The sequence below is a fragment of the Panthera onca genome, chromosome D1 (assembly GCF_046562875.1).
Source record: "Panthera onca isolate mPanOnc1 chromosome D1, mPanOnc1 haplotype 2, whole genome shotgun sequence".
Taxonomy (NCBI): domain Eukaryota; kingdom Metazoa; phylum Chordata; class Mammalia; order Carnivora; family Felidae; genus Panthera; species Panthera onca.
Window position 1 is genome coordinate 3,300,346 of NC_138348.1, and position 20,942 is coordinate 3,321,287.

Below are 20,942 nucleotides of genomic sequence, written 5' to 3' on the forward strand. Positions count from 1 at the left end.
AAATATAGAGAAGTGTTACCAAAATAGAAGGCTTTATTAATAAAAATCTTTGGTAGTAACAGTATTTTAAATTCCTCTCAATGATATCTGGTTAACTAATAAACTCCTTCCACGTTTGAGCTACAGAAAAAACCCTCACATCCACCATAGAATTGATTAAAAACCCAATAAATATTCTAAAGCTGTAAATGTTTTCCCGATGCCTTAAGACGTCTTGAAACCTGAAGCTGTCTTTAGAAATGCCTCCGAGGTCCTCTCTCTCTGCTCGTTTTCCTGTCGACCCGGTTTTCTTTTCTTTTCTTTTTCTTTCTGTCCCACCAAGAGGACCGTTCTGAGGCCGGCTCGTGGTGGTGGGGCAGGTGTGTGGCTGGCGGTGGGGGTCGGGACCCCGGAGGTGCGGGTCACCTGCTTCCTCGGGGACACCCGAGCCCTGCTGTGCTCCAAGAGCAAATTCTAAACTCACAGGCGCCTCTTTCTGGCCACAGTGACTCGGTTTCTGAACTAACCGGAAACAGAAGATGAAAAGCCGTCGGACTTTTCCGACCCGGAGGCAGGTGATGCCTTCTGGGACTGGTGTCAACCTCATTTTTCCATTTTCCCTCCAGTACCGCACGGCGTTTGCCCCGATGCTTTGGGACACCTTTTCACCTCTCTAAAGGCATCAGGCGGGGTTAGAAAAGATGCTTTCTGGAGGCCTCTGCTCACGTTCCGCTGCAAAGGAAACCCACGGTCCCCAAGAAGTGTTTCTGCAAAGCGCCCGCATTCCCGCGTGTTATCACCCTATCCCCAGCGATCATTTTGATTATCCTTGAATACTAAAGATAAAAAAAATTCCCTGCGTAACAGTTTTGTGCAAAAACGAGGAGAAAAAAAAAAACAGAAGAAGAAGACAGGAAGAGGTTGTCCTATCAGAAGGTGGGCTTCCAGGTTCTCCGCGAACACAGGAGCCCTGGGGCCCGGCGGCCTGGAGGCCAGGGGCGGCTACAGGGCGCCCCCGGGGTACTCGGGGCTGTCCAGGCCGGCTTTGGGGCCGTGACTGTTGCAGGGCTCATCCTTCTTCCGGTCCTTCTCCATCCACGTGCCCAGCAGCCGCTGCTTGCCCTGCTCCTCCCTCATGAACAGCTCCACCATGAGGACCTTCTCCTTGTGGATCTGCTGGCTGATGTCCTTGGGGATGTCTGGGATGACCCAGTCCACAAAGTCACTCATGAACATGACCAGGTTCTGCAAGGACAGTCGGTGTGTGGGGGGTGGGGAGGAGGGCCCCCGCCTGCACCCCGCCCCCCTCCACCGCCCCCGCCTCCACCTGCGCCCACCCCGCCGCTCCCAGCCCACCACAGGCACATACTTTGGGCTCCCCGGGCCTCGGTTTCCCACAAGGTGTAAACGAGGCAGGAAACCAGCCAGAGGGCCATCCGGGAATGGTGGCTGACGCCTATAAGGGACCTGAGCTCAGCACACAGCAAGTTTCTGAGTGGTTCTGACTCGCGGGGCTGGGAAGCTCAAGAAAGGATACGATCGGCCTATAACGAGCGTCAGGCTTTAAGGAGAGTAGGTAAAATAGAAATAGGACAAAAGGGGATGGAACCTAAGTCTCTGATGATTCCACAGCCCCGTCTTCACCTCGCAAGGCCTCCCAGGGCTACCCGAAAAGTCCGCTCCCTCCCTGGGGAAGTTTCTGGTGCGCAGAAAGCAAATGATGGGCTTTTACAGAAAAACCGAAATCTGTTTTTAAAACTCTTGTCCAGTGATCGTTTGTCGGCACATCCGGCTGAGTTAGACACCTTGTGGATGGTGCTGGTGCCCTCCCTCACCCTCTTGCCTTTCCTGGGTGGTGCCCCCAGCCCCCAGCTGCGGCCAGTGCTGGCTGCTGACGCTCACACCTGCCTCCTCTCCAGGGAACCGCCCCCTCCTGTCTGCCTCTTCCCGGCCTGAACGGCCTGCGGCCAATGACCAGCCAACACCGGCGGACAAGAGGCGCTCTCTTGCCTCAAGGTGGGCCCACGTGTGCTGGGGCTCATGCTCTGGAGCTCTCGCGAGATCGGGTGAGGCTGTCTCCCGCTGAGACTCCCTCTCCGCTGCACTCCCTTCCCCTCTCCTGGGAGGCTTCCTCCAGTAACCCACTTGCACAGAATCCTTGTCTCAGGCTCTGCTTCTGGTAAACTCAGCCCCAGACACTAGTTATTCCTATTGCAGAGTGTTCTGGAAAGCTGACAGGTGAGGCAGCACGGCCTCAAGGAAGGGGGGGGGGGCAGAAGTCCCGCCCGCAGCCGCAGTGTGTGTAAAAGGCAGAGCGGAGGCCTGAACCCAGTTCTTGGGATTCCAGATGCTAGTGGGACACACGTGAATGGAACCGTGGCTGGGCCCACGTGGCTAAGGCTGCTCCCCCATCTCTGGGACCTCAGGTGCTGTGTGTACCGGTGCGGTCCCCAGTCTGGGGTCCCATCCACTGGGAGTCACTTCGGCCTCGGAGTTAAGCCGTCTCCTCCCTAGAGACCAGGTGGGGCTGGGTCCCCTGGCTCCTGGCTGGGGTCTGCAGTCAGCGGGGAACCCCCTGGCCTCCTGCCTGTACCGGTCCTGTCCTCTGGGGATGTCTCCTGATACACACAGACACTGAGAGGCCGAGAGGGGAGACTGTCTCCTTCAATAAAAGCCACTTATATGGAGCTATGGTGACCTCAGGTCCCTCCCTCGGGGGCCTCAGAGTAACTTCCCCAGGCCTCTAAACGTCCCCATTGCCGGCTAGCTCCTGCCTTCCGACCCTGTCCTGGGCTCACGGTGCTTCCTCAGGGCCCAACCCTCCAACCTTCCGGGAACGGGGACCTTCCGTACCTGGAAGACAATGACAAAGGCCAGCCGGGCTGCCAGCACGGCCCAGAAGTCCTTGGAGATGTCATACTTGTGCTCCGACCACGGGGGCTCCCGGTAGTCCTTGTACCTGCAGACATGGCCAGGCATCAGTGTGGGTCTTCGAGCAGGAACCGGATTCCGGCCGGCGCCCTGTGGCCTCAGGAAGGCCTCTGCCAGCTCTCGGGCCACCACCACCGCGGCGGCCCTCCCTGGCGGAAGAGGCTCCAGACCAGCCGCTCACACGGTGGGTGAGTCACTCTCGGTGTTGGAGGGCGGGGGGGGGGGGGGCCTGGACCCCCGAGGGCTGGGCAGGGCCCGAGGGGCTTCATGGAAAACGCAGACACCGCGACGTGGCCCCACGGGCCCATCCATATGAGCTCACAGCAGGCGACTCTGGGACCATCCGGTCCTGGGGTTCCAAACTTTTTTATTTTGTAATGTTTCTTTATTTTTGAGAGAGAGAGAGAGAGAGAGAGAGAGAGAGAGAGTGCGAGTGGGGGAGGGGGGGAGAGGCAGAGAGAGAGGGAGACACAGAATCCGAAGCAGGCTGCAGGCTCTGAGCTGTCGGCACAGAGCCCGACGCGGGGCTCGAACCCACTAACTTCGAGATCATGACCTGAGCCGAAGTCGGACGCTGAACCGACTGAGCCCCCCGGGCGCCCCATGAGGTTCCAGACTTTTAAAGGCAGCAAAGCCCTTCTTCCTAACAGGAATCTCACCTGAGACTCTAGTGGGTCACACAGAGCAAGTGGGGGCGCCTGGTTTCCCAAGCCTGGAGCCCCCCCAACCTCAGCCCAATGCCCACCGTCCACAAGACCCCCGCTGGGTTCCACGAACCCCAGGTTTGAAACCCACCTCTCCAGTCTCTCCTGTCTACTGTGGAGACTGCTGCAAAACAGACCAACACACATTCTCCGAAAGCAGCCCAAGTATGAGGTCAAACACGCGACTGGTGGGGACAGGACCCGCCAGCCAACTGTCCCCCTGCCTGCCTGCTGGCCCCACGGGACCCAGCACCGCAGGGGCACCTCCTTCCTCTCTTCCCGCTGAAGCTTCTTGGCTGTCCCCTCCTTATCTCCACATGACACCGGCCCATCCCCCTCCCTGGGTTACCAGGTGTAGATGCTGCCCGCTGCCCCCTGCCTGGGCGGACACCCTCTCCCCCACTGACCCTCGTTCCACGGAGCACCGTCCTCACTGCCTGCCTGTCACCGCCCTGCCATCGCGCACTACCCCCCCCCCCCCGCCTCAGAGGGCCCGGCCCGCCCTCTCGTTCTCAGAGGTCCCGAGATGACCAGTTTCTGGAGGCGGGGTGAGGATGACAACCCAGGGTCCCGCCTCCACCCAGGCCCTCCAATTTCAGGGGATGCTGTTGGCTTTAATGGCGCTGACCCTGTGGTACGCATGGCAAAGGCTTCCCCAAAGCCATCAGAGCTGTGGCGGGGGCGGTTTCCGGGGGCCGGGCCGTAGGCGCACCTGCTGGGCACCGAAAAGCTGAGGTCCGGTGGAGGGGACCAGAAGAGTAAGCACCTGGCTCTGCGGGCACAGCCCTGGCCTGCATCCAGAGCCAGTGACCGCCTTGCTGTGTGTTCCCGAGCAACGGCCTGGCCCCTCTGGGCCTCAGTCGCCATCTTCTCAGTCACACGAGAAGCATTTATTGAACAGCTACTACATTCCGGCCCCCGTTTCGGGGGTGGCCACTCAGGAACCCACTACAGACAGGGCCCCTCACCCACGGAGCTTTATTTCTAGAGCGAGCTGGATGGGAGTCTCTGAGGAACCACTCGGCACTGAGCTGCCAAACCCAGAGACAGGACCGGGCGGGGGAACGTGCACTTGGGTGCCAGCTGCACGGTGACACAGGACTCGCTCGACCTGCTCTCTGATGGGAACAGGCAGCCCCTGTTCTTCCAGCGTCAGAGGCCACACACACCTGCTCCTCCCTCTCCTTTCTGTGCTGGAAAGTATGTTTGGGCTCCCTGGCAAACTCCTACGCATCCCTCAAAGCCCACTTACAGACCTGTCCCGATGCCACCTGCTGCCATCTGCACCGACGTCTATCAGAGACGGTCTTACTCTCCCCTTCCCAGCTCTGCCTGCCAGCCCCCATGGGGAGGATGCTAACGCTCTCTCTGGGGGTGGCTGTGACGATCAGATGGAACAGTGCCTGTCTTGGTGCAGGGATAAGTGGTAGCCAGCAGCGATGACAGTTCTCAGTGCTGCTCTGCGTCTCTCCACACCCACCGCCCCAGGCTGGCGCACCCCCTGCCACCAATTCCTGTGAGAGGCAGCGTGCGTGGGTGCGGCTGGCAGAGGCCCGGAGCTCCCAGGCCCGCGGTGCAGGATCTTGGCCAAGGGTTGGGGGGGCGGGGGTGGCGGGTAAGGCCTGGCTGGGGCCTGAATCCCAGGGAGCGGAGCGGTCTGACCCACGGTCTTCTGAGTCCATGGGGGAAAAAACAAGACACGTACAAACGGGTCCCGGCCCTGTGTCCCTGGCCCCTCCCCCACGTGGCCAGGACCCTGGGCTGATGCATGGGACAGAGCTGCTTCCTCAGCCAGTGTCTGGGACCCAGCGTCCGGTTCCGGAAAACCGAGGCTAACCTCGTAAATGGCAACACTGACGTTTCAGAGGGAATTTCTGATAACGTGAACACGTCTCCGTGCCTTCTCTGTTCGTTATTATTCTTGCTCTAAAACGGACCCTTAGCAACGTGGTCGAGCCTGTGTGCTTAGCGTGGAGCCTTCAGACAACACAGATGAGGCGCTGGTGGAGAGGAGACCCAGGGGGCCAGAGGCCCCCTTCCCTGCACTTCCAGCCCCCCACGCCGTCCCCTCCCCAGGTCACCACCCCGAAGCTGGCAGCAGACCATTCCGGGCCTTTCCTGGGATTTCCGTGCCCGATTCCGAACCCGCCGAAGCGAGTCGGTGGGTGGGCTTCTGGGAACCGGGCTGTGTCGCGGGACTGGCTGTATTACGCGCCTTCTCTACCTGGCCGGCCTCGCTCTCACTCGCTCCTTTCCGCCGCCGTCCCCGCCCTGGCTGTCGTCACGCAGGGCCAGCCGCGAGCACCTGCTGTCCACAGGACCTCCGGAGCCCCGAAGCCAGGCAGGCCTGCTTCCCTTTTCCAAAGGCCCCGGTGCTGCTGGTTTTCCAGTTCCTGGGCCTGTTTTTTTTGCTGGAAGCTACTTCTTGCCGCCATCGGTACCCTGGAGCCTGGCAGTCGCCCCCCACCCCTGCCCCAACTCCCCTTCAGTTGGCCGACGTGATGGAGACGTATGAACGAGTCTATCGGACTAGGTGTAAAGTGGGGCAAGGACCCGCCGAGCTCTACCGCGCGGGCTCCGTGGCTGGGCTCTTGGCCTCTGAGGTCTTGCGTTTCTGAATCTCAGCTGAGTTAGACGAGCTCACACCGGTTCCCTCCTCCCTGCTTTTGTCCGCATTGCCCCGCCCCTGCACTTACCACCCCCGCCCCCCACCATCCACCCTCCACCTGCCTCCCCTTTACCCTGATCTGCAGAGAGGTCCCTGGATAGCTGGGACCGTGCCACCCGCTCCCGGGTCCGCAGACCCTAACCCAGGTGTGGAAGAGGCCCAGGGAACGGCCAGGTCTCAGCTCTGCCTCCCATGCCTGATCCTGTCTCCATCTTTCCTGGGGTGCTCCTTGCACACCCCCTGGTGTCTGGCCATGGGGGGCCCCCCCAGGTCTGGCCGTCTCATCCATGACTTCTTCTCCAAGTCAGCGCGCCCAGTCTTCCTTAGGGCTTCTCAATTCTCTAGCCACGACCCCACACCCTGGCACATGACCCAGGTCTAGCCTCTACCCTCTGGCCACAGTGCTTCACTTAGGGATGGGCAGCCCAGCGAGATTCAACGTCGACTCTTGAGAAAGACGTTCTGCCCCTGGCCTGGCTGAGCAGAGAGGGCGTCTTCACTGCCCACCAGAACACAACACCACCACGGAGTAAGGCAAAGCTGGGAGGCAGTGCCAGAGGGGGGCCGGATGGCAAGCTGTGACCCCTGGATCCAGCCATGCCTGAAGCTGTCCTGGCCTCCTTAGTTAAAGGAGCTCACAGGGGGCACCTGGGTGGCCCAGTCGGTAAATGTCTGACTCTTGATTTCACCCCCGGTCATGATCTCACAGTTCATGAGTCCGAGCTCCGTATCCGGTTCTGCACTGACAGTGCGGGGCCTGCTTGGGACCCTCTCTGGCCCTCTCTCTCTGGCCCTCCCCTGCTCACGTTCTCTCTCTCTCAAAATACTAAATAAACACGAAAGCAATTGCTCAACAACCAAAGGAACCAATAAAGCCCCTCCTGGTGCCACCGTTCTGGGGCTTGCCCCTGAAAGAGCCCTCACTCGAACTGGGGTTTGCCCAGAAGCGCCCCAAGAGAGATGCTGAGAGCCGTACCTGCAGATCTGCACCTCGTAGCCCAGATCCAGGGGGTCGTTGGGGGCCGTGCCGTTCTGGAAGTCACTGACGTTGAAGGAGGAGAGGGTGTGGTTGACGAAGCCGTGCATGGTCCCGTTCTGGCTGTACATGTACAGGTACACCAGGCGAGGGATGAAGTCGGACGTGAAGGAGATCACGAACGCCTGGGCCAGGGGACAGCGGGGTGAGCGCGGACCCCCGGCTGGGTGGGGGAGGGGGGCTCGCCCCGAGCGGGCCTGGCCACGTGACCCTCTGCCCACGAGCTGGCCACGTGAGCAGCGTGTTGAGCGAAGAAATGAGAGTTCCAGGCACTCCCGGAGGCCCCCCTGGCAGCCGAAGGGGAGGGCCTGGGGGCAGGGAGCAGGACACCCCCAGCAAGAAGTCCCGGGGACAAATGCTGCCTCTCACCGGCTGTGTGGCCTTGGGTGGGTCCCTAACCTCTCTGTGCTCTGCGTGCTTCGCCTTCCTGGCTCGCTTGAGAGGGAACGTGGGGGTAGAAAGGTCTTGGTAAACGGCCATGTATTCCAGAGCCGTCTCTGGGGGCAGCCCGTGTGGTGCCAACGGCAGCGCAGGGCCCCGGAGCCTGACGGCCTCAGGTGAGGTCCAGCCTGGCCTCTTTCTGGCTGTGTGGTGGTGGGCAAGTCGCCTGACCTCTCTGTGCCTCTGTTGTCTGGCACGTAAGGTGGGCCATGACAGCCCCTGCCCTGAAGGTCGTGTGTGTGAATGGGTGGATGTGTGCAAAGAGCCTGGAAGGGCCTGGAACATTCTAGATGCTCGATAAATGTTAGCTGCCGTTACTACTGCTGTTGGTTGTTCCCATGAGATGTTTCCAGCTGCTCGCAGCACCCCTGTGCCCCAGGGAGACTGTCCCCTGTTCCAGCACCGCCCTCCGCCTCAGAGCCCTGTGCTCAGCCACCCAGGTCGGGATGAGGGGCCGTCGCTGTCCAGGCTGCCCGCTCTGCCCGCCGTGGCCCTTTAACGAGGGGTTTCAAAGCCTCGACTGGGCAGGGGGGCGGCCACCGGCAGGGAAAGCAGCGTCGGGGGACTCTGAGGGTCCCTTCTCCGGGACTGAGCTTTACTTCCTGTGCTGTGGGGGCCGGATCCCCAGGCCTCGCCCTGACCCTGACCCCGACCCCGACCCAGCATGGTGCAGGCCCCAGGCTGTGCCTACTCCTGAGAGCAGTCGCCTGTGTGCAAACAGGCAGCTTCTGGGGGCTCGGGCACGGCCAGCAGGCGGAGGGCCGAGGGTCCCAGGGTGGTGGACCCGTGAGGCTCTCTGGGGTTTGCACGCCCGGGGTTCAGCCTTGGGCGCGGAAGCACGTGTTAGGGACCACCGGACAGCTCAGCCCAGGGCGGTCCTGGCCCCAGCACGGTCACGTGGACCTAGACGGGCGGCTGCAGGGGAGACTGAGGGCCGGTTGGCGTGACAGAGGGGCCACTGCCCTTGTAACCTGTAGGCTCAGAGGCAGGAGAGGCCGGGAGGGTGGGTGGCACCACGGGGCAGGAAGGTGTGCATGAGATTCTGGGGAGGAGGGCTGCCCGGGCAGGAGTCTGGTGGGGAAAGCAAAATGCTTAGTGAGCTCCAGGTGTGTGTGTGTGGGGGGGTGGGGGCGTGGGGGATGGCAGGCTTCGCCCCCTTATCTGCATGTTTCTGCGTTTCCGGAACCTCTGGGGAATAGGCATGCGTTTTATATAAAGGGGAAAAGCTAAGTTTTTAAAAGAGGAACAGAATGATTGCTACGGAGTAATTTCTGTCTTCTCTCTCTCTCTCGTATTCTCAGGACACTGGGGAGAGAGTGGACCTAAGAGCCAGGGTGGACATATGGAGAATTTGGCTCAAGGTTATAGAAAAAGGTCGAGAAGAACTTGCCATTCCCATCCACCGCTCATCCCAACCCCTCAATACGACCAAGGGACGTGTCTAGACAGGAGATGCTTCCGCCAGGCTGGGGCCGCACCGGAGTCGGAGGCAGGGACCCCACCCAGCTTCCCTGCGAAGGGCGCCCCGCCGCGTGTCAGCTCGGCCGGGGCCTCCACTCAGCAGACGTCCCCGGCGTCACTTACGTTGATGATGACCGCCAGCTTCCCGACACCTCGGAGAATATTGTACCAGATTCCTGGGGGAGGAGAGCAGCGGTTTCAAGACCCCCCCTTGCACCCGGATCTCAGTGACTCGGGCTTGCCGGCCAGTGGGCCCGCTGTGATGCATGGAGGTGAGGAGATGTTCTGGAGCTCCGGGGGGGGGGGGCCCTGGCTGACGACAGAGCTGTTTGTAACCTGCAAGTTGTAGCTTCTGAAAAAGGTGCTTCAAATCAGCTGCTGCCTTTCCCGTGAACCTGTTCACACTGCTAACTGGCGTGGATAAAGCCCTTCCTTCTAGAGAGACAAAGACTCACTTTGGGTGCGGTTCCTGCCCCTAAGGGTCCAAGCCCGCGAGGTTCGGGTGTCCTAGACCCGTTGCGCAGCTGTGGTCCTAGGACTGTGTCTAGGGACAGACCAGACGTAGTGTCCGGGCCAACGAGCGGTACCAGGGCCCCTGGCTGGCGACGCCGGCCTCACGACCTGAGCTTCACGTGACAGCAGCGAGGTGCGAGACGCTTCCCATCCGGGAGCCCCGGTTTCCGCCAGCCCGGGGTTGTCCTGTACCTAATCACGGCTGAGCAGAGGGGGCCCCGCCCAGCGCCGGACAAACGCATGTTCCTCTGCCGGCCTCCCCAGCAGAGGTGAGGGGAGCAGGGCCCCGGGGAGGAAGTGCCCTGTCTGAGGGCCCGGGCGGCCTTGCCCCTTAGGCCCCTGACTGCCCCCCTCCTCCTCCAGCCTAGCGGGGCCCTATTGGGCCAGGCACGCGTCATGGGCAGCTGGTGGGCTCAGAGCCCAGTCCCGGTGGTCCCTCCCTGTCCCGGACCCATCTGAGATGGGGACAGAGGTCTGGTGCTCCTGTCGTCGTGCAAGAGGACGGCGGGGTGGGGTTCCTCCACCCAGGGTGGAGACCGCTGCAGGCATGGCCAGGGAGAGCTACACGTGGGCATTTCTGCCCTCGCGGGGGGCGCTGGGGGGCCACCCGGGCCCGTGGTGTCTGCAAAGACAGCAAGAGTGCAGGCCTGCGGGGCCCAGAAGCGGAGGCCACAGGCTCAGACGCAGCCGCTGAGCTCCGCGCGGCAGACCCAACTCCGCCAGGCCGCGTGGGAAGCGAGGGTGGCCTCCCCGCCTCCGGCGAGCAGCTCCAGCACCCGAGGGAGCCAGGACCGGACCTTCTCCACGACCGGGGCGGCTCTCAAGGCGCCTTCCCGCCGGAACAGCACGGGCGGGCACCCACCCTGCCTGTCTCCCCTCACGGGGGCCGGCGGGGATGGGGGTGAGCGGGCCGCGGCCCTGGCAGGGGTGACGTGTCCCCGCAAGGTCAGCTGCCGGTGCTTCCTGCCTGCTGCTCGGGGCTGGGAGACCCTTCTGCAGACTCCGGGCTCCCGGGTGGGCTGCGGGCCGCGAGCTGCTCCTCCCTGCGTCTCTCCGGGCGTCCAGCGTGCTGTCTGGCACCTGGGGGCTCGGCGCTCCCGGGTCCACGTTGCCGAGTGCCCGCAAGAGGGCGGAGAGCCCTTCACATCCTGGCACGGGGGTGTTTCGTCGAGCTCGCTCACGTGCGACTTAAAAAACATTGACTGGTGCTTGCAAAGCAGGATGATGTGTTTTTAAAAACCTGGACCCACAGCCCCTGAGAGAGCCCCGCTCTGGTCCGCGGGGGCTGGCACGGCGCCATGGCTGTGGGGGCGCCCCCTCCTGGCCGGGCCACACACTGCGGTTCTGTTCTCTGCAGGCCGGAGCCACCACGGAAGCCTCCCAAGTCCAGTCCCCGCTGAGCGGGAGGACGGGTCACGGACGAAGGGAGTGCCCGCTGCTCTGTGCCATGAGAGCATCCTCTGGGCCTGCTGTTCACTCCTTCACATGGCCGCCTGGCCCCGCGGGCTCTGGGTTTGAGACCTCGCCGACGAGGCGCTGGGCCATGGGTAAGCCTGGCGCTCCCGGGGGAGGCGGACCCACCCGAGCGCAGTGCGGGGAAAGGAGACAGGTGACAGGCCAACGGGCCACAGGAGGCAAGCCTGGGCAATGGGAGTGTTGAGGAGCCCGGCCCACGGGCCCCAGGATGTCTCTGTGTGTCTAGACCCGAGATCCGCTGGGGGGACCCCGTGCCGAAATCACGGGGTCTTGTTCAAGACGAGCAAACCCAGGACGCCAGCCCCGCCCGCAGGGTCAGTCTCTGTCTGCGTCTTGACCGTCCCTCTGAGCTACTCGGCCGCACGCTGTAGAGAGCACACGATGCTCCAATGAGCGCCAGGTACAAGACGAAAACCTTCCGGCTCCTTGAGAATCTCGGCAGGGGGGTGGGGGGGCGCGGTCTCAGTCTTCAAGGTGTCCCCGCCGCACCGGGGGACGCTAAACCCCATTTCTGAGAACGAGACGGGCAGGTGTTCAGTCTCGCCCGACCACACGCGGTGCCCAGGAGCTGAACGCGGGCAGCGGCTGTTCGCCAGGAAGGCTCCAAAGAGCCTGGTGTCACAGGTCAGGGCTGGGAAGCCGGGGCCGGGTTCCCCCTGGCAGGGAGCTGGGTCCCCGCAGCGCCTCCCCTCGGAGCCGCCCCTGGCGCCTGGGCGCAGGCCGTGGGGGCCCCTGGGGCCGCGTGTCCCCTCGGGGCGCACACGGATCACAGGAGCAACACAGAGGCCTGTTCGAGGAAAGGTTACGGTGAAGGAGACCATAAACACCCCGTGAAAACCCGGCAGCTTATGCCTCCAGCCGAGCAGACAGGAACCAGGAAGTGAGCAGCTGACCCGTAAGAACGGGGAGGAAAGGGGAGCCGTGGGCAAAAGAATGAAGACGGGCATCCCAGCCTCACTGGCGGCGGGCAGGGAGGGGAGGTGGCCCAGGCGCTCCCTCTCAGCCCGATGGGTTGGCGAGTTTCAGGACGCGGCCGCAGGGGAATCACTGACAAGCCAAGGGGTCAAAGCAAACACACACCCACTGTGGGCTCGCCTGGGGCCTTTGGGCGCCTGAGAATCAGGCCTTTGTCGGGGAGGCCACACTCTTGTCTTTACCGCCACAGGGCTCCAGAATTCCCAAGGGCTGTCCAGGGAGCGCCTGGCAAGCGGCCCTTTCCTTCTGGGGACTTTGGTGTGCAATGTAAGCTTTTCCAGGCAAAGCCTCTTCTCACGGACGTGCACAGGAATGGGAGACCGGGGCGGGGGTGGGGGGCGCTGGGGGTTTCCTGTCTCCGGTTCCCGCTCAGCGTTGTTAACTACCTGGCCTCAGTCTCCCCATCCGGTAAACGGGACTGAGGATTTCCCCAGGCTTCCTCGAGAGGTTCCTTGGAGGACCCGACACTGAAGGCCCCTGGAAATGGTCAAGGCCCCTCCCCCAAACCCGGCGTAACCCTCCGGGGTTCATCCTCAAAGCGTGGCACTGAGTCGTCCACATGGGTGACAGGCGTTTCCCACAAGGATGATCCAGGGCCAGGTGCCAGAGAAGCCCCCACGGTTCAGCAAGGTTACGTCTGCCCTGATGGCGTCCCGCCCTGGTCTCAGGGAAGTGACAACTTGCCTAACAGGCCACTCAGTCTTTGTGTCTTCTGTCAGTGAGCACAGACGGGCCGTTCTAACTAAAGTTGTGTGAAACGGGACTTCGGTGCGTCTTTGTGATTTTCCATCTCATTTCAAGATACGGTGGGACCTTCCTTGCCTTCACCTTGAAAACGGGGTCCTGGTTTAGTTAAGTCGACTCACGTGGAGAGAATCATCCTCACGGGTGACACTGTGGTCAGTTCCCACGATGCCCGCAAGCGCGGCCTCCCGAAACCCCCAGCCTCTCTCCTGCGCCCCCATGAGGAACCCTTAGTGACTCGGGGTTAACACCCCGTGGGCCCTGACCCCACAGGCAAGCCATGCAGTGCCCTTCGTGCGTCAGTGGGAGGGGCCCCTTCCCGCCTCCCCTTTCCTGTTTGTGAATGCTGACTGAATACACGACACGCTACAGACTGCCCATCTGTCTAGCTCTGTCTGTGCTCCGGGGGCCACACGGACAGGAGAGGGGTGGTGCGGAGGGCCTGGGAGAGCACGTGCGCCTCGGGGACCTCCTCGTGCAGCAGGCTGCGGGGACACGCACACATCCGAGGCACTGACGCTCTCAGGAGGCCCGGGGCTGGGGCGGGGGCGTGCAGGAGCCTCGACGTCTCGAGCCCCCCACACCCGGCCCCCGAGTCTCCACCCAGCACAGGCGCGGCAAGGAGCCCAGGGGGACACGTGCCTGACCCCACTCCTCCGGCTCTGGGTCAGGCTCCTGGGGAGCAGGACTCCCTCCCCAAACCCGGCGTGCCCTGAGAGCCGGCTCCCGAGGGTCACTCACCGATGTCTTTGGCCCTGACAGCCACCGGCCTGCGGAGCTCGGTGACAAACTTTTTGGCGTCCAGGCGGATCTCGATGATGTTATTCAGCAGCGCGAACAGTGGGGCCAGGGGGAAGGACGCGACGAACAAGGTGACAAAGCCAAACTGGATTACTGCAAGGAGAGCAGGACAATTAGCTCGTTGCTGTGCCCCTCGGCCCCCACAGTGGGGCCCCGTGGCGGTGGCCCCCAAGGCGGATCTCTAGAGTGGGACCCCATGGCAGCGGTCCCCATGGCGGATCTCCATGGCAGGGCGTCATGACAGCGGTCCCCACAGTGGGACCCCACGGCAGGATGCACGGCCCCACGTGCCCCAAGCTGAACTGTGTGGGCTGGGTCTGGCTCGCGTCCTGCCTCTGACGTGTCCCCTGCACCCACGTAAGAAGGGCCCGGGGGACACACCCACTGCAACCCTGGGTGACCCCGGGCTAGGAGGGGGCTGTAGGGAGGATTCCACATTTTGCTCTGGCCCTCAGTGTTGACCCCAGAATAACGGTATGCACTGGCGTATCGAACATCTCATCCTACCAGATCACGGGGAAAAGGCCCTGTGTGCAGGAAGGCCCAGCCTCGGTGCCCTTGCCGTGCCGGGGCTGGCAAGGGCCTGGTGGGGGCAGTCCTGAGCAGCCAGGGGTCCCGCCACCATCCCTGGTCTCCGAGAGCCCCGTCGTCCCCTCCCATGGGGCCTAGGGGAGCCGGCTGGACCCACTGTCCAGGACGGTCCGCCTCGTGTCCCTCCTCTTGCCCATCATCCTCACGGTCAGCAAGCCGGTGGTGGGGCTTCGCCCTCGGGCACCGCGGCCAGCGCGGAGCCGGGCTCCGGGGAGAGGTCAGGTAAAGGTTGCTGCACGGAACCGAACGGGGGAGGCCGGTTCAGGAACTGTAAGTCTGTCCAAGGGCCCTGGCTGCCAGGCGGTAAACAAGGAAGCCGGCAGAATGTCACCGTGTGCCCGGCAGGCTGAGTGTGGCCATTGTTAGCGCCGCAGGTGGGGCCCCAGGGGAGCCTCCGTCTGGGAGCCGGGCCACTGGCTTCTCCTTGGGCCCGGGGGCCTCCGCGGGACGCTTGTATGGACGTGGTCTTGCCCGAAGGCGGCTCTAGAGGTGACAGAGGCCTCAGACGAGCTTGGCTGTGGGCCCCGTGTGGGCTGCTGGTGCCCGAGGCCGTGGGGTCCCCGCTCCCGCCCGGTGCTGCCTCCTGTTGGTGGATCTCGAAGCAGGCAGGGGAGCCGGTGATGGCTTGGGGCTGGGCTCCCAGCTGCGCCTTCTTTCCGGTCTCGGGCATTGTGTGCCACAGGCGTTCAGGGGGGTCCGTCCTCCAGGAGGAGACCGGCAGCGGGTACGGCGTGGGCCACAGGGTGGGCCGCTCGCCGGGTGGGCAGGGGCCTGCCCCAGGGTCTTACCGTACCCAACAGGAAAGCGGGACGTAACCTCCGGCCGCCCCAGGAATCCAAATCTGGGGGGCACCTGTCTCCCAGCCGGTGACGGGCCACTTTTCTCGCTGCCTGGTCTCCCGCTGGCCTCAGGCAGGCAGGGGTGACCCTCCTCCCGGACCCCAGGGCTGAGACAAGACAGCCAGGGAGGGAGCAGGCCCATGGGGGTCCACGGAGGTCCACGAGGGCGAGGGAGCCCCCCGAGCATCTCTGGTTCATCTTGGATTTCGTTGCAGGAGAAAAGAGAATGGTATCTCAACACGGCACCGTCTCCAGTTTTCAAAGTCTTAACGCGCTTTTCCTTCTGAGTCAACGGCAAGGTGCTTCTTGACAAATCGTCTGGGGAGCTGGGTAGGACACTGAACTAGCAGGAGAGGGGCCCTCGAGGGGGCCACGCTGCCTTGTTCGGGTATCTGTTAACAAGGCTAGGTCCCAGGTCCCACCCTGCACGGACCTGGTCCCGGAGCCGGCATTTAAAACGTGCTGTCCGTGGTGGCCAGGGGCCCTCCACTCTGGGACCCCTCCGCCGGGGTCTCCCTGACCACCTTTGCTTGTCTATTCTCCAAACGCACATGTACGAGTGCCCACCATACGCCTCGGAGGACCGCCGTGGGCCTGCTCCCTCCCTGGCTGTCTAGTCTCAGCCCTGGGGTCCGGGAGGAGGGTCACCCCTGCCTGCCGGGATCCGTTCTAGGTGTAGGGGGTACGGCCGTGAAGAGAAAAAAGGGTCCTGCTGTCACAGGACTTCCATCGCTCCACCGGGAGATAGAGGCGAAGGCACGACGGGGACTTGAGAGGCCAGCTGGTGCCAGGTGTCAGAGCAGGGGAGGAGGCCCAGGGTCACAGCTGGCAGGGCAGGGGCTGCCCCTTTAAACATGTGGTCAGGAAGACCCCTCTGGTGGGGTCTGAAGGGAGAGAGTAAGTCACGCAGGTATTAGGGAGGCAGGGCACGGCTAGTGCAAAGGCCCCGTGGCAGGCATGAGCGCGGAGTGTTTGGGTAACGGCAAGGAGGCCGGTCTGGCGGGAATGGAGGGGGGAGGTGGGGCCGAGGGGCTCCAGGTGGCCGTGCAGGCTGCACCCGCCCTTTCCCCACTTCTCTCTCTGGCCCCGCTCAGAGTGCTGTGCCACCTCTGAGTATCCTCCCGTCCAGAGACACGGCTGCTGGTGACATGGCTCCACCCCTGCGTCATCTCCTTTTATTTTCCAGTTTACGTCTTTATCTTGAGAGACAGCAGGAGGAGGGGCGGGGCAGAGCGGGAGAGGAAATCCCAAGCAGGCTCTGCGCCCCACGCGGGGCTCGGCTCACGAGCCGGGGGGGTCACGACCCGGCCGGAGATCAAGGGTCGCACGCTCAAGCCGCTGAGCCCCCCGGGGGCCTCTCTGGTGCACGGGGCCGCGGGACCCCCCCCCCCCCCCAGCACAGGCGCCCCGCCCCCACTCACTCATCTCCATGTACTCTGGGGTGAGGCCGGCGAAAGGCTCTAGCGTGTAATCCGCCTCGTAGCGCTGCCTCTTCTTCCCGTACTCGTCGTGGTCGGGGGGGCTCTGGCGCCTGAGCCTCAGGTAGCGGATGAACTTCTTCATTTTCCTGAGGGGACACGGCGTCACTGCGGCTAGGTGTCTGGGAAGACGGCTCGGGGCACCGGGGCCCGTCCCCTGCGAGTCGCGTTTCTAATTCTCGGAGCCGGTGTGTGTTTTAAGCCGTAACGCGCTGGGAGCGCCTCTCTGTCCGGGATTTCCCCTGCCCTCCCCCCAGAGGCGGGGGTCAAGTGTCCTCGCTTGGTTTTTGACAGAGGGCAACGGGGTGCAGGGAGGGCACACGGCCACCTGAAGCCCCAGGAAGGGCCCGGCAGCTGTCAGGGGACAGCGCGGTGGGGGCGGGGCAGGGGTCACTGAAAAGCATCCAGTGTCCCTGATTCCAGAGGGCAGGCGGCCGTGGAGAGGGAGCGGGGCGCGACTCTCAAAGGGCACGAGGTAAGGACACAGAGCCTCCAGGGGGTCCACCTGCTGATCACAGGGAGCCGGCTCGTGTGTCTGAGGGCGCCTGTCAGCGCCCCAAATCCTCAGCCCGCTGGGGAGCAGGGGGTCATCTCGGCCTCCACCCCCTCCTCGTCCCCCACGGGGTGGATCTGCCCTGCCTCCCCCCGCCCGCCCTCCCCATCTCCCTGTTCCTGGTGCCCCATCCTGGTCCAGACCCCACGCCACCTGTCACCCACTCAGACCACCCCAGGGCCCCCCCCCCCCGGGGCCCCATAGGGCCCCATCCCCCGCCCCCCCCCCCTACTCGGACCCGAGGCCACACGCTACTCACGGGATGCCGATCTCAAACAGGTTGTTTTGAATGAGCTGCTTGCCCAGCATGATGATGCTGAGCTGGATACAGAGCTCCATCAGGCAGCCCCCTGGGGCACACTGCGGGACGGAGAGCAGGTGCGTTAGCCCCTCCCCCACTGGGGGACAGAGAGGAGGCGCATCAGCCCTCCCCCCCCACTGCGGGACAGAGAGCAGGTACATCAGGCCCCCCCACCCCCACTGCGGGACAGACAGCAGGTGCATTAGCCCCTCCCCCACTGGGGGACAGAGAGGAGGTGCATCAGACACCCCCCCAACTGCAGGACAGACAGCAGGTGCATCAGACCCCCCCCCCCCAACTGCAGGACAGACAGCAGGTGCATCAGACCCCCCCCAACTGCAGGACAGACAGCAGGTGCATTAGCTCCTCCCCCACTGGGGGACAGAGAGCAGGTGCATCAGACACCCCCCCCTCACTGTGGGACAGACAGCAGGTGCATCAGGCCCCCACACCCCCACTGCGGGACAGATAGCAGGTGCATTAGCCCCTCTCCCACTGGGGGACAGAGAGCAGGTGCATCAGACCCCTCCCCCCCACTGCAGGACAGAGAGCAGGTGCATCAGACCCCCCCCCCCCACTGAGGGACAGACAGCAGGTGCATCAGACGCCCCCCCCCCCCACTGCAGGACAGACAGCAGGGGCATTAGCCCCTCCCCCACTGGGGGACAGAGAGGAGGTGCATCAGACACCCCCCCCAACTGCGGGACAGACGGCAGGTGCATTAGCCCCTCCCCCACTGCGGGACAGATAGCAGGTGCATCAGGCCCCCCCACCCCCACTGCGGGACAGATAGCAGGTGCATTAGCCCCTCCCCCACTGGGGGACAGAGAGCAAGTGCATCAGAACCCCCCCCCCCCAACTGCAGGACAGACAGCAGGGGCATCAGGCCCCCCTTCCCCTGCCCATCCTGGAGAGATGGCCGCAGCCCCCAGCGAGGGGAGGTCAGCCCTCATGTTGTGGGTTGAATGTGTCTTCCACAGAGATATGTCCGCATCCTAACCCCCGAACCACAGAGTATGACCTTAGTTGGAAAAAGGGTCTTTGCAGACGTGACCAAGTTAAGACGAGGTCACACTGTAGTAGGGTGGGCCCTGATCCCGTCACTGGTGTCCTCATGAGAAGAGAAAACACACAGATACACAGAAGACTGTCTGAAGACACAGACAAAGATTGGAGGGCCAGCCGAGGATGCCAGCGGCCCCCAGAAGTCAGGCCTCTGTCCTGAAGAACCCGCTCCTGAGCCTTCAAAGGGAGCACAGCCCTGTTGGCTCCTTGATTTTGGGCTTCTGGCCTCTAGAACCTAAGAGAATATACAGTCCTGTCGTTTCGGGGCCACCTGATCTGTGGTCTTTTGCTACAGTGGCCTGATCCCACGCACCACTGTCCATCTACAGTCCCCGTATGGCCACGGCAGGCCGGGGCCTGTGTAGTTGGGAAGCCACGTGGTGAGGCAGCTGGCCACCCCTCTGAGGTCTAACGTCCCTGTCCCCTGTCGTTGCTGGGCCTGCACCAACCGCCTTAGGCTGGGTGATGGGCAGGCAGGCGACGGACCAGAAGCTTCACTTGTGCAAGGGAAGAGAGCTCACGGGACACTGGGCGGCCCTCTGGGGCAGAGCTGACCCCTCCATACATCCAGGACAACATTTTTTACACTGTTACCACAGAATTTATGTTGGAGAGCCACAAGTTCATTTAAAAACGATGTCCTTGGCTTTACTCTATTTTACAAAGGCATTTCTCCAATTCCTGCAACTATTAAAGAATTTGGCAGGCTATCATTTATGTAAAGAACGAGTCCTAGAAGGGGAGATCACTTCACGGTCCTTTTGCAAACATGTTACTGCGGGTGAGGCCCACGGCTTGGGACGTTCAGGGGCCGGCACTCAGGGTTTGAACCTCTAGGCTGTGCCCTGGGCAGCCAGATCACCCGGTACCTGAAGCCCACCCCCATGCTCTCTACCGTTCCCAAGGCCTGAGCCACGGGCGGCCCTGGGGCCCCGGCTTGGTCTGACGGGGCTGCAGGAGCCAACTGAGTGGCAGGTGCCCTAACCAGGCCCACGGTGGCTGGATCGGCCAAGCAAAAGCCAAAGGTCACCAGCACAGATTTAGGGGAGAGAGGTGGGCCTTTCTATGTTAAAGTCAAACAATGAAGCTGAGTTCTGTTTCTCCCCCACGAATCCATTCTGACCAGAGACGAAAACCTTGTAGATACTAGAAAAGGGGGGGAAACATACAACTGGCATCGTTCTTTGGTTTCTCCTGAGGGTAGTCCTACATGGACACAACAAGTGAGATCAAAACCCCACCCCAGCGGCCGGACCGCAGAAAAGGACTCCCCCAAGAAGGAGGGAAACGCTACTTGACAACACGTGTTTCTGCGGAGTCTGCCGTGGGGACACAACCGGGGAAGCAGAACAGAACACGGGGTCAGTTACCTCCTCCATCCGGAAAGAACGGAAAATGTACACGTAGTCACCCGGGCGGCCGACAAACCTGCAATGAGGCGGGGCAGTGGGAGAGGAGGGGCAGCGCGGGGAGACCCCGAGGAGGGGGAGGGGGCTGGATCCCACCCCCCCCCCCCCCCCCCGAGCACACCCCCAGGCTGAGCCAGGACCGCCGTGCTGTGTATTACTCCCAAACCCACAGGGGTGAGACGAGACGGAACTTCAGAGGGAAAGTGAGAGGGAAGCCCCCCCCCCCCCCCCCCCCCGGCTCTGGCCCCGGGCAGCAGGGTGGGGGTGGGGAACTGAGGCGAAGCAGCTGGAGGGCAGACTGTTCCACCTGCCACGGTCAAGTCAGGTGGGGGAGGGGAGGTCCCTGAGGCAGCTTCTCGGCCTCCTGCAGGACGTTCAGGGCGGGGACCTCTCAGGTCCTGCCCCGTTGTCATGCATGATCTCAGGGGAGCCTGGACCCCTTGGCTGGGCTCTGGCATGGGACGGTGGCCACTAAATCACACGATGCTGAGAAAGAAGACTTTGGAGGAGTTCTGGGATCACACCCGCTAGCTCCTGGCAGGAGGGATGCTGGGGAGTCTTGGGGGGTGGGCCACAAGCCCCTCCAAGCCCAGGGTGTCTCAGAGGGTCCCGGCACAGGGTTTGCCACACCACTAGCTGGAACAGCAAGCTGGCCATGACTGCCCTTCTCCTACCTTCTCCTGCAACCCTAATCCTCTCCAGTCATCCCGCCCCCCTGTGAGGGCACCTGGAGCTCACTGCCCTGGGCTCTGCTGCCTGGGGTCCTGTTGTCGAGGGCCCCTGCTGCCTGGGGTCCCTGGTTCCCGGGGTCCCTCCTATCTGGGGTCCCTCCTGCCCCGGGTCCCTGTTGCCTGGGGTCCCTCCTATCTGGGGTCCCTCCTGCCCAGGGTCCCTCCTGCCCGGGGTCCCTGCTGTCTGGGGTCCCTCCTGCCCGGGGTCCCTCCTGTCTGGGGTCCCTCCCGTCTGGGGTCCCTCCT

General features: G+C 63.0%; 1 protein-coding gene across 13 annotated transcripts in view; it reads right to left on the reverse strand.

Moving 5' to 3' along the window:
• ANO1 (anoctamin 1) overlaps positions 1–20,942 on the reverse strand; it is a 140,512-nt gene that overhangs the window by 329 nt on the left and 119,241 nt on the right. For 12 of the 13 annotated variants that reach the window (XM_078433800.2, XM_078433805.2, XM_078433799.2 and 9 more), the window contains 8 exons: positions 19,927–19,984; positions 17,450–17,550; positions 16,581–16,726; positions 13,670–13,822; positions 9,344–9,396; positions 7,259–7,443; positions 2,833–2,938; positions 16–1,224 (listed from right to left, as the gene is read on the reverse strand). In XM_078433800.2, the coding sequence (XP_078289926.2) occupies positions 982–1,224; positions 2,833–2,938; positions 7,259–7,443; positions 9,344–9,396; positions 13,670–13,822; positions 16,581–16,726; positions 17,450–17,550; positions 19,927–19,984 (1,045 nt within the window). In that variant the 3' untranslated portion in view covers positions 16–981. Of the gene's footprint in view, positions 1–15; positions 1,225–2,832; positions 2,939–7,258; positions 7,444–9,343; positions 9,397–13,669; positions 13,823–16,580; positions 16,727–17,449; positions 17,551–19,926; positions 19,985–20,942 lie in introns of those variants that run through there. The other variant, XR_013550300.2, reaches the window with a different exon arrangement.